Source organism: Cotesia glomerata, linkage group LG7, assembly GCF_020080835.1.
Source record: "Cotesia glomerata isolate CgM1 linkage group LG7, MPM_Cglom_v2.3, whole genome shotgun sequence".
Taxonomy (NCBI): Eukaryota; Metazoa; Arthropoda; class Insecta; order Hymenoptera; family Braconidae; genus Cotesia; species Cotesia glomerata.
Window position 1 is genome coordinate 2,853,931 of NC_058164.1, and position 13,450 is coordinate 2,867,380.

At 28.5% G+C, this 13,450-nt stretch overlaps 1 protein-coding gene across 5 annotated transcripts in view; it reads left to right on the top strand.

Annotated features, from left to right (window-relative positions):
• Positions 1-13,450, top strand: part of LOC123269825 (Down syndrome cell adhesion molecule-like protein Dscam2) — a 250,187-nt gene that overhangs the window by 184,572 nt on the left and 52,165 nt on the right. For all 5 annotated transcript variants that reach the window (XM_044735685.1, XM_044735682.1, XM_044735686.1 and 2 more), the window contains exons 8-10: positions 4,581-4,725; positions 4,984-5,246; positions 9,637-9,798. In XM_044735685.1, the coding sequence (XP_044591620.1) occupies positions 4,581-4,725; positions 4,984-5,246; positions 9,637-9,798 (570 nt within the window). The remainder of the gene's footprint in view (positions 1-4,580; positions 4,726-4,983; positions 5,247-9,636; positions 9,799-13,450) is intronic.

The following is a 13,450-nucleotide window of genomic DNA, read 5'->3' on the forward strand; positions in this document are numbered from 1 at the left end:
TAGATAAAAAATTTATTTGTCTCTGGAACCTAAGCTCCCTCAAAGCCATCAATATTTAAATTACATTGGTTTACATAGTCTACAAGATTACTTAACTAATTAAAGGTTTACAATTAGATTTAATTTCAAATGTTATGACCCAGATTTTACTTTTTGTATTTGAGTATTTTAGTTTATTTTTTATTAATTACTTAAAAATTAATAGAAACAATTATTGTTATTAGTGCGGCGATTATTATTTAATTATTGTATTTATTTGGTTAATAATTTTATATTATTGTTACCGAAGGTATGATTAAATTAAGAAATTAAGCGTGTGAGAAATTATTACGAAGCCGAGCGAATTAATTGTTAAAGAAATTAAAAGTCTGGGCAAATTATTCACATTAAAAAAAAAAAAAAAAAATTTTATTTTGTTGAGGAAATTTTTTATGAAAATTATTTTTATTCTGAGTAATTTTTTTTTTCTGAAATTATAATTATAAATATTATTATTATTATTATTATTATTATCATTATTCCTGATCTGGTCTGATCAGTCCAAATTATTTTTTCACTTACCGAAAAAAAGTTACACTAAGTAAAAAATTATATCTTTACACATTGTCAAACAAAAATTGTCGAAATAAAATTTTAATTGTTGTATTTTCACCTAGATTTTCTCTGATGGTATGAGACCTCATACCGATAAAATAGTAATGAAAAATTAGTCATTCTCAAGAATCGGATCGGGCACTTGGCTTATAATAATTACCATCTTTGTTTATCCTCTTTATTAGTTAAAATTACCGATCTATAGAGTCATATATTAAACACTATTATTATTATTAAATTTTTTAATCGAAAACTATCCGTCCCCACAATTACCCGTCGTAACATACGTGACAACTATCACAGAAAGCTTAGTGTCACAAGATCTTAACTGCAAAGTAGAAATTTTCAACCCAGCTGATTTCAGAATGAATATGCATATAATATCAACACAATTATGACGATTAATTTTTAAAGACTATAAACTTCTGGAGGTTAGTTATTCCTCAGTTATAGTTGATAGTGAAACGCTCGAAGAGAAACGCATAAGTTTAGACATTTAAAGTCATAGAGAACGCGACGCAGATCCTAAATGGTCTGCCCGCATCTGCTCTTATACCACTTACAGTTAGTAATGCAGATTACTATACTCTTGAACCAATTTGACGCTTGAGTTATTGCCAAAACTTCTGCTCTACACTCTAGAGTCTACACTTGTACTAAAACACACTCTCTCCTTTTTTATGGAACACTAATGTCGCATTAAAATGCATCACAATTTTACAAGATAATGGAAATTACTTTTTCTTAATCATTCACACACTAAACACTTTATTTACTAAGGAATTTATTCATGTATTTATATTTAGACTATAAATTTTTTTGCTTATTTTTCTTATTTTTCTCGGAATAAAAACTTTCAACCTACTGTACTATAAAACATTTATAAGTAATGCTAAAACGGTGAATATAATGCACTAAAAATGATAAGTGTCCTGAAATATATATAGAGTTTAAAAGCGAAAAAAGGGATAAGATACTTTTAAAACAGAATGCTATGCTATACCGGTGAGGATTTATGAAAATGCTCGTAAACGATGTGATAAAATGTGTCACATTATTTTGCTCGAAAGTGTATATATGGAGGAGTTAGAGTTTAAGTATATACGAGAACAGTGGGAAGAAGAGACGGAGATTGTGAAGAAGTGGTAGAAAGAGGGAAAGGCGAGTAAGGTACACGCTGATGTGTTAAAACTAGTGTTGTTTCAAAAGTGAATGATTACAAAACATTTATACTCATATATACGAACATTTATGCTGTATACTGCATACTGAAGTCACCACAACAAATTTCTAACATACTAAAATCATGTCCTACTTAACTTTATTAGATTAACGTCCATTAATCCATTGTAGCATCATTAATTATCTTAACACGAGTTGGCTCTTGTTCGCAACATCTTCTCTCGTTTTCGCTCACTGATAATGTCTGCTATCTACTTTGTACCTTAAAACCAATTTACCAGTTTTTTTTCCCCCGTCAAAACTAACTACGAAAGTTCTTTTATAGAATATAAATAAATATTCATAAAAATTATTTAAATTTGAAAATAGAGATTTTTCATCACTTTTTACTCATAATACTTTCAAGTAATATCTTATAGATCACAAAATTTTAAGTTAAAAATTTTTCTACCCTAAGTGTAATGAAGTGCCATTCGGCAGCCGAAATGGAAGTAAATTTCTTATTTGAATAAAATCACAACACAAATTATACAAATACTTCAATCACATTGATAGGAAGTCCTTTTCCCTACACAGAAAAAAAAATGTTCTTGAATTAAGTATATAATTTTCAAGAACTCAATCTTGCGCGGTTGCAAAATATTTTACTTTTAATGAAATTCGTAAAATCTATTTACTAGGACTTTAAAAAAATTGAAATACACAATGACGCACACCAAGTACGTCCCAAAATTTTTTTTTTAATTTTTAAATTTACAACAAAATTTTTTTTAATTTCCGAAAATCATAAACAATCATATTGGTTACTTAGATTTTTTAATTTTTTTATTTTATATCTTTTTGTAAAGAAAAAAACAAATTTTTTTTTTTTAATAGTCTTATGAACGTGGATTTGGCGCGATTTTTTTTACAATGAAACTGTTTTTGTTCAGATTTTAGTATTTTTTGTAATTATAATAAAAATTTACAATTGGTACCAACTTAAATCTCGCGTTGGCTGCATTTTTTATAACAAACTATCCTCTTGAAGCTACAGTTTATGTAAAAATAATTCCAGCGCACCCTGGCGGGTGTAGATGCAAGCTGTGAAATATCTTTTTTAACTGTAGTTTCCCATCTAATGAAGGATTACTATGCATTCTCGAATTATTTAGTCTGTGGCAGATCACTTTGCCCATCGAAAAAAAGTCAGGATCGAAATTTTTGCGTTGCTATAGTTTGTGCTGATTAAATTTAGTAATTTCAAGTAGATTAATTGTTATAAGTGAATATGATTAATTAATAACAGTAAAATAAAGTATGAATTACTGTTATAATATACAATTTAGGAAAAAAAAAGTACCATAGAATTAAATAAAATTTTGCAACCTCAAAATACCGTTCTGCTTACAGTAAACTCAGTCGGTAGTCTGGCGCTCCGTTGACAACGGATTTGAACGGAACTTGGCGCCAGATTCTACCGAATCTGTGGATAATTTAGTTAATTAGTGGAATAAAAATAACTTTCTGTTTCCGGGGATCAAAAAAAAAGCATTGACTTCACTTTGGTTAAGCTGAACCCATGTTTATTTCACCCTTATTAACTTGCTAATTGTTTGTCCTGAATTTCAAACTATTTAATTGTATAGTATTTAAGTCAAGTGTAAAAATAACATAAAGCTTTTTTAATTCGCGCGTTGATAAATTTATATTGATCCAAAGGAGTAATTTATTTGAACATAAACTTGTTTCGACTGATCTCAAACATTGAAATCTACTAAAAATCAGAGAATATTTTTATAAAAAAAAAACGCCATTCGGCCATACCCGACATGGATAGGTAGATTTCTTGTTTGAATATTGAAAAAAAAAACACGTTATTAAAAGGCAAAAATGTCCTAAAATTTATTTTTTATTATATTTTTGCAAATAATGATATGAGACCGACTACAACCAATAGATATTCAAAGACATCTTCCTAAAAAATAGGATTTGTAACAGACGAAAGTCATTTGATGATAATAGCTAAAAATTAATTTATTTTTGATTTTTTTTTAATTTTCCAAACTCCGAAATAAATTGAAAAAAGTATCAAAAGGTAACGAATAATAGCTCAAATCGAAGATAATTATGTGAATTTTGAAATAAAGTTGATAAATTCAAGCTATCTTTTATGGCTTAAAAATTATTTAAAGAAAAAGGGCTGAAATACGTTCATTGAAAAATTTTTGAAAATTTTCAAATTCACGGAATTAATTAAAAAAATCATCAAAACTAGACAAATAATAGTTTAAATTGAAGGTTATTAAATGAAATTTAAGATAAATTTGATAGATTTTATCTATTTTTACATCTGGAAGATTATTTTCATAAAAATACAAAATTCAAAATTTTTGAAAATGAAAAAAATTTTCAAACACCCACAACTCGTAAACTAACCGGCCGATTTTGCTCATCTTTGAACTTGATCTTGGTATTGATCCACAGAATAAGCCCACAAAATTTCATAAAGATCGGTTGAGAACTGTGGGCGCAATCCTGCTGACATGGCGCGTTATATCACATATATATATATATATATATATATATATATATATATATATATACATATATATATATATATATATATATATATACATACATAAATACATATATAAACTTTTGAGCCAATGCCATTTTTCGACATTACTCGATAAAATAAAACATATTATGATAAAATTTTCCTAAAATTACAACATGAGACCGGCTACAATAGTTATATTTCTATAGAAATCTACCTAAAAATTAATTATACTTTATAATAAAATTTTGCTCTCTGTTTTCAGATGCATCTCCACAACTTGTATATAAATTTATTGAACAAACTATTCAGCCTGGACCTAGTGTTTCTCTGAAATGTATTGCCACTGGGAACCCGACACCACATTTCACGTGGACCCTAGATGGATTTCCTTTGCCTCAAAATGACAGGTACGTGCTTAACTCATGCACAGACAACTATGTTGAGTTACTAGTTTCAGAGCGACATATAGACTCTTACAAAATTTATAATTCGTGTGACCTCAGATGGTGACGCCTTATAATATAATATTCCAGCCAATAATATCTTCTGATCTATAATATTAAATATTTAGGCATTTTTATCTAATCTAAAATATTTTACAATAAATTTCAAACAAAAATAAATTGATATATATTTAATAGATCCGTTTGTGTTTCATATTGCAGATTCATGATTGGACAATACGTGACAGTACACGGCGATGTGATATCCCATGTAAACATAAGTACTGTTAGGGTTGAAGATGGAGGGGAGTATCGATGCACGGCAGGCAACCGTGTTGCCAAAATTCATCACGCAGCCCGTCTGAATATCTATGGCTTGCCACATGTACGCCCGATGGGAAGCTATGCTGCGGTTGCAGGTGAAACGACAGTCATCAAATGTCCCGTTGCTGGATTCCCAATAGCGAGTATTACGTGGGAAAAAGGTATTTACCCAAAATATCTCCGCCTAAATGCTTGGGCAATTTTTTTTTTTTTTTTTTTTTTTTTTTTATATATTTTATTGATTCTTACTATTTTTTCCAATTACATTTATCAATTATAATCAGCTTATAAATCTTTAATTAATAATTCCTGGTCCATCGTTGGGCTTTAACTTATTTTAGATTTCTATATAAATTAATGTTAACAATATGTATATGTATTTATTTGATATTTGTGACTACTTAGGGAAAAGTGGGTAAAAAACCCTATTTAGGTTTCGTTATGTTGTGGTTAACTTAATTATACTTCTTATAAACTATGTTTATCTTACATCTATTTAAAATATTTACATTTTTTATAGGCAGATTTCTATGATTATTAATTAATAGCTGTTGAGGTAGTTTGTGTTTAGCCCAAGGGTTGGGACTAGTGTTTTTACAGACATCCTTTAAAATTTCATGTTGATTTAATTTATTTTTATAAAAGTAGGTTGCTTGTTCGATAATTAATTGATCTAGTTTTGGAATTTTTAGTTTTTTGTGTAACTTAACATTTGATATACCTGGTTCGGCATTTAATATCATTCGTAGACATTTTTTTTGTACAATTTGTATCCGATTATAGTTTGTTTTGCTGGTATTACTCCAGATAGGACACGCATATAATATTACTGGTCTAATACACATTTTATAAATAATGATCTTGTTTTTAAGAGAAACTTTGCTATCTCTACATATAAGAGGATACAAAATATGATATACGATACAAAATTGATATTGCTGAATTTGCTTTATTAATAATGTTTTTAAATACTTGGGCAATCTATTATACATGAACGCTGTACTGTATAATGGATACAGCAAAAGTTTAATTTATCGAAAAATATAAATAAATTTTAAAGACAGCTCTAACTGTTGAATTTTTAGTTTTATTTTTATCTTTCTCTCTCAGTTTGTTCTTCTATATTCGTAAAAACTATTGTACGTTGTAAATTTAGATATGTATTTGCTGTACCCTTTCTGTCAGTGTTTGATAAATTTCCTATTTCAAACCAGTATCATGTTTGACGTAACTTTTTATTTAGATCATAAAAATTTATTGCCGTTTTTTAAATAAATATTTGAACGGAATGGAAATAAAATTTGGTAAAATTAAATGTACTATTTGATATTTTTATTGAATCTATACTAATAAAGGAAGAGGTGTTTTTTTTTATATAAATGCCTAACGGAAGTAACTACTGAACCAATATACGTTAAATTTATAGTAAACGATTAAACGTGTTTCAGAGAAGGTTTTAGTGTATTATACACGGAAGGAAAGGAATAAGTCTTATTCCTATGTAGAATGATAACCATTACTATGTTAGATAGTAATGGAAAGTTTTTTATGAATTCTGTGTAAATATGTTGAGAAAAATCTTAGAAATTGTGATAAAAATATGAATTAAATTCTAAAAATAATGTTTTTGTTTTTTTATTTTTTTTGATAAAAATTTCAATTTGTTAACCATTACTATGTTACATAGTAATGGAAAGTTTTTTAAAAATTTTGTGTAAATATGCTGAAAAAAGTCTTAGAAATTGTGATAAAAATATGAACAATCACTCATTCGATATGCGGAATTAAATTCTGAAAATAATGTTTTTGTTTTTTTATTTTTTTGATAAAAATTTCAATTTGTTATTAACAAAAAACATAAACAAAATAAAAAATCTTTGCTTTTCATAAATTACTCAGTAATTATAGGTAATATAAAAAATCGGAAAAAAATCGTGAAAGAGGAGGAAATTTCTGAAAAAATGTCTCAACTCCCGAAACCATAGCTTCAAAAACAATAATTTTTATTTAATTTTGAAAATAAGGTTCCGTGCGACTGCTGTCGTATTTTAACATGTGACAAAAAATTTTTCTCAGCAAATTTAGACAAAATTCTTAAAAAAATTTCCTTTACTATGTAATATAGTAATGGTTACCATTTTACATAGGAATAAGATCTATTCTTTTTTCTCCGTCTATATAGTTGAGTGCATATTTATAGTTTATTTTTTTTGGCTTATAAAATCTAATCTATCACGGAGAGAAAAGAATTGATCTTATTCCTATACAGAATGGTAACGATTACTATGTTACATAGTAACGGGAATTTTTGGGAGAACCCTGTGTAAATTTGCTGATAAAAAATTTAGAAATTGTGATAAAAATATGAACAACCACTCATCCGTTGCGGAATTGAATTCTGAACATAATGATGTTGTTTTTTTTATTTTTTTAATAAAAATTTCATTTTGTTATTAACAAAAAACATAAACAAAATAAAAAATCTCAGTTTTTTGTAGATAACTCGATAACTATAGATGATATCGAAAATCGGAAAAAGATCCTTAAAGAGGAGGAAATTTCTGAAAAAAAGTCTCGACTCCCAGAACTCTAGCTTTAAAAACAATAATTTTTATTTAATAGTAAAAATAGGGTTCCGCACAACTGCCGTCATATTTTAGTATCGACGCGGCCATGTGACAAAAGTAATCGTTACCATTCTACATAGGAATAAGATTAATTCTTTTCTCTCTGTGTATATGATTAAAAGAATGAGGAAAAATGTTTTTCCGGCGTATTTATATTATCAAATGGTATTTTTTAATTAAATTTGGTATCATCAAAAAGGTCTTGACCTAAATTTGTACCTTTCTAAGACTTCATAAAATTTTTAGCAATGGTTCATTTATTTTATTAAAAGTTTCCGGTGAAATTATAAATAGATTCAAATTTAACGCTAGATAAAATATTTTTGTTTTGTATAAAAAAATTAAAAATTTTTGTGAACTTTTTATGGTAAGTTTTGAAAGATGTTTTGAACCATTAAAAAAAAATTTAATTAGTCGTTTATTTTTAAGTCGATTAAAAAGATGAGATAAAAATTATCCAGTAAGACTTATCGGCTTGCAATTCTTTATTATTATTAAAGTTGGGAGGTTTTAAGTGAATGGAAGTTGGCGAAAACATATATAGTACCTGAGGGAGTACTCAGTCAAAGTTCTTGTGAGAGCCCAAACCAAAGGTTCTGGTAATGATGAACTGAACTTTACCGTAAGTTTTAGTTCTAAGAGAACAAGAGAGTCTTTTCGCGAAAGCGACACTGCATAACGGTCGAGTAAGCTCGAGAATGGCTCCAATGTCGCATGTAACACTACTTGCTAAAGTTGCCAAGTAAAATGCGATCGTAATAAAAAGAGAGTGGAAACTAAAAGTTTGTTCTCGACAGACTAACTGGACTTTTAAACTTTTTACAAAGAAAATGACTCGACCAATAACATTGAAAAGGTTTTACCTAAAATTCCGATAGTTTTATCTACAGTTAATCTTCCAATCTTGGGGAAAAAATTTTTGTATTTCTCATGCGGGAAAAGTAGTATCTTGACGCTCGCTGTTGCGGTTGAAAAAGAGCCGTTTGCCCATTTTAAAATTACGCGTGCGTTTTTTCATAAATGAAATTGTTATTTGAGTGCGACAAGTTTACTTGTCGCACGCAAATTATTCTTGGCGAACTCAAACTATCCTTGTCGCATTCAATTGACTGTGAAAACTGCTAAAATTAAAATAAATAACAAAAAAAAATACAATCTAACTGTCAATATTAAAGAAGTGAGGTTGACATTACAAAATTTTTAACCATAGTAAAAATAATTTATTAATACTGAACTGTTTAATTGTGACGAAAATTAATTTAGCAGAAATATGATAATTTTAATAATTTTGGTGAAAAATAAATTAATGACATGAAAACATTTTTTTTAAAAATCGACATGTAGGAATTATACAAAATAAATAATACAATTTTTATGAATAATTTTTTGGAACAAATTTGTTTGTTAAAGAAAATTAAAAAATTGTAGTGACAGCTAAATTTAATGTCATTTAATTTTATGTGTTGATTGTTTCAGTGTGTAAATTTATTTTTTTTTAATTAATATTAATTACTTTGCATTTTTTATCTGATTTATATTTATTTCTTTTTTTTTAACTTTTTATTTGTTTTTAGGGACTGGGCTCCGCCCCAACTGCCGGGGCTCTGCCCCTGTACCCCAATTTTGTACCCACATACATCACCGCATTTGTAATACAAAATAGTATGTGCAACTCGTGCGACGTTGTCGATTACCCACTCAAGCGAATGACCGCACTCGCTTCGCTCGTGCGTTCAACTTCGCTTCCGTGGGCAATCGACAACTTGTCGCACTTGTTACACAATATACTATTTATCAACTAACCAGTGTCTAATGATGATCAAGCATTAATTTTTTTTTCAGTAAATAAGCCTTGCTTTATACATTTTTTATAAATTATTATTTTTATCTTAAAAAAAAATCGTAATTATCAATTTTTTAACAGATGGTCAAGTTTTGCCAACAAGTAGAAGACAAGAAGTATCGTCAAACGGTACTCTAGTTCTGCACAATGTAGACAGCAGTACAGATCGCGGTTCGTATACATGTACTGCTAAAAATAAACAGGGTCACTATGATTCTCAGACTGTACAAATAGAAGTAAAAGGTAAGACTTGATACTTAATAAATTTATTCGAAAATATTTTACTACAATTACACTGTAAAAAATCCGACGGTCAATTTATTTATTTTAATTAATTTTTCACCAAATTTAATTTTTTTAAAAGATGAAAAAAAACGTCAATATTTTTCGTATAGAACCGTTTTATTAAGCACTTTCCAAAAGCACATTTTAAAAAGCTAAACGATAAATATAATCATAATATCTGCTTTGAAACGAACTTTTAATGCCGGTTGAGCCAGTCGAAACTACCTGGATTTAAACTATACAGTGAAAAGCCATTGCCGTTTGTACAAATCACTAATTTAGTTAATTAGTGGAATAAAAACAACTTTCTGTTTCCGGGGATCGAAAAAAGCTTTGACTTCACTCTGGTTAAGCTAAATCCATGTTTATTTCACCCTCATTAGCTTACTGATTGTTTGTTCTGAATTTCAAACTATTTAATTGCATAGTATTCAGTTCAAGTGTAAAAATAATATAAAGCTTTTTTTAATTCGCGAGTTGATAAATTTATATTGATTGAAAGGAGTAATTTATTTGAACATACACGGAAAGAAAATTATACGAAAAATTACGACGAAAACATCGTAATTTTTAGTACAGGACATTGTAGTGCCGGACCGGAATTCAAACATCATAATTTATACGATGCAACATCGTAAATTTTTTTCACAGAATTGTACTGTTCATCCTTACGCACAGTCTTATACACTACAAGAAAAATTATTATGTTACTATAATAACATTTCTTCCATCATTCAAATTAAAAAGAAGTTTCCCAAGGTTTATGTTCTTACGCTATCTAAGAAAATATGCAAAAGTTCTGTTCAGGGGTTATATCCACTTGTAATTTTGAAAAAATCGAATTTTTTGTGCATATTTTGAATGTACATATATTTGAGAATATCGTCCGAAAATTTCACATTGATCCGGCAAATAATTTCGGAGAAATTAGCGTATTTGTAAAGATTTTTTAACTTAGTTTAAATGGTTCCCAAAACTTCAAACGCGTTTTTCTCGAAACGGTGTTTTCAAAGTTGGTGAGGAAAATTTCTCCAAAATTTGAGAAAAATGATTTTTTTCTTTGGGAAGCCGCCATTTTGTCAAAAATGGAAATTTTGACTATTCCATCGATCATTACCTGTATTCATATATCTTAAAAATAAATCTTTTATTTTTTTTATTTCTGATGATTTAGATCAGAGATATCTTCCTCACCACCAGACACCTTTTTGTGGAAGTCCTCTAGGAAATCTACTACAGAAACAACGGAACCAAATATTTTTGTAAATACATCGCGAATTCTTAAAATAAATTAAATTTGCTATATGTACATTTATTTATTCTATGTATTTATTTAATAAAAAGCCTCTTCACAAAAAAACACGTTTTTTTGGACTTGCAAGTGGATATAACCCCTTCAGTCACACAATAAGACCCTCCATATAGTAGTTGGTCATCTTTCGGTGGTGGCGTCGTAAATTACTGGACTCTGTCTCTCTTTTATTAAAACATATAGTATGCGTCCTTATTCACTTGCTCTTACGGAAAAAAAATTTACTAAACAACATCGTAATTTTTTAATAATTCAAATTGTATTTTGTAGACGGTAACACTTTAATTTATACGCACGCTTGGTTAAATAGCTGTCCGGTAATACAATGCGTTTGGTGCGTAAACTGAAGAAAGAAAGCGCTAACAACACAAACTTAGTGTTAATATTTCCCGCTTAGCACTAATTTTGTGTCATTTTATCTAGTAACACCGTTTTCGACGCAAATACACAATATTTTTTACTGTGTACTATTGTAATTTTTCATATGATTTTTTTTCCGTGTATAAACTTGTTCCGACTGGCCTCAAACGTTCAAAGTTTAGGTTTCAGTTATGCAAAATCCAATGAAACATGAACACAGATGTGAGTGATGTAAGCTCTCGACTTTGACCAAAACGGGCTTCATTCCAGTTTGCTTTGATATTATTCCGTTATAGCCACTTGACATTCTGCTAACAACAGTTAAATCTGAAACATTAAATCATAAATTTGATTTCAATATTAGAAATTTATTTTTTAAACAAAATTTCCTCCTGATTTTTTACAGTGTAGTTTTTTAAATTTTAACCACAAATATGCTTTCAAAAACTTTTAATATTAAAGCAGAATTTTTGATTAATAATTCCAAGAAAAACAACAGGAATAAAAAGTATCTTTAGGTTAAAAATTGACCACAACTCAAGCCAGACGAATAATTGATCGACAATCAATATCTCAAGGAAATCTCAAGTGTCCTGTTGCCGGTCTTTGTTTCTTTTATTCCCTTCCATACAACAAGTGACTCGCGAGGGAGTTTAAGTGAAGAAAGTATCGAATGGAGAAAAACCACATCAGAATAAATGTTGAGAATACGAAAAAGTTAAAAGATGAAAGGACATAAAATAGATAAAGAAAGACAGAAAGAAAGAGAAATTTTCTATCAGCTTCTTCGGAGAGACGTATGGCTTCTGTGTTAAATCCCACTAGTTCCATCATTCATAAGGGTTACGGCTCCCATCTGCGTCCTCTTTCCGACTAGACGACAAAACCTCTTCAGGGCTCGAATACTTTTCCATTTCATTGAAAACCACGATCGAACGTTATTACTTAGCTTTTGTATCTTATCATCCAATCATTTTCATTCATTCATTTATCTTATCGCTTCAAATGACGAATAAGATATAGATTTTATTCACTGCTTCAAATTACAATCTACAATGGAAAAACTTTACTTACTTTTGATAAAATTCGACGCTGTTATTTTATTTTTTATCAATTATATTGATTAAAAGAAAAGATAAAAAATGTGAGCCAAAAATTAGCATCCAAAATTTAATTTTTTGGATAAACTATTTTTATGAATGAAGTTTTAATATTTCAAATAAAATTTACTATTTAAGGACGTTCCGAGAAAAACCCGTTTTCTTAAAATTTTTTTGAAATTTCGAGTTCTTATACTCATAAGTATCCTCTAATTTTTTTAAATAGTCCTTGCGGCACTAAATTTTGAAATATTAGCATTTAAAATTAGTATATTTTACATACAAACCCTATGCTGACCGACGTTCAAGCGAACATTTTATTAAAGGGGCATTCCATGCAAAATGGGACTTAATGACTAAAATTAAAAAATTTCTCTAATTCATTCTAATTTAGTCCTAATTTATTATGTGAAGTTTATATTCATACTCTCCTAGTAACTTTCAAGCCGTAGTAATTTGTATCCGGATAAAATGTTATTTTAATAGTTTTATGAACAAATTTTTTTATGTTCGTTATTAATTAACACCTGAGTTTATCAAGATCGTGTTGTCAGCATGCTGAATCCTTTATTTGTGTTTTTTAATTCGTTTTTTTTTAATTATCCTAAATAATTTATAGTTAAATATATAAACAATAATGCTTCTAAGGTTGAAATAAGAAATAATATAAAAGGCTTTTTAATAAACAACTTCATGTACACATTTTATACTAGTCCCACTAGTCACAAATGCCTGTCCTAGCAGTCACAATAAAAAAAGTTTTTCTAATTGTTTCTACGTAGGTAATCAGTCTAATTCTTCATAATATTGAATGTTTATAGGATAATTTTGTATTGAG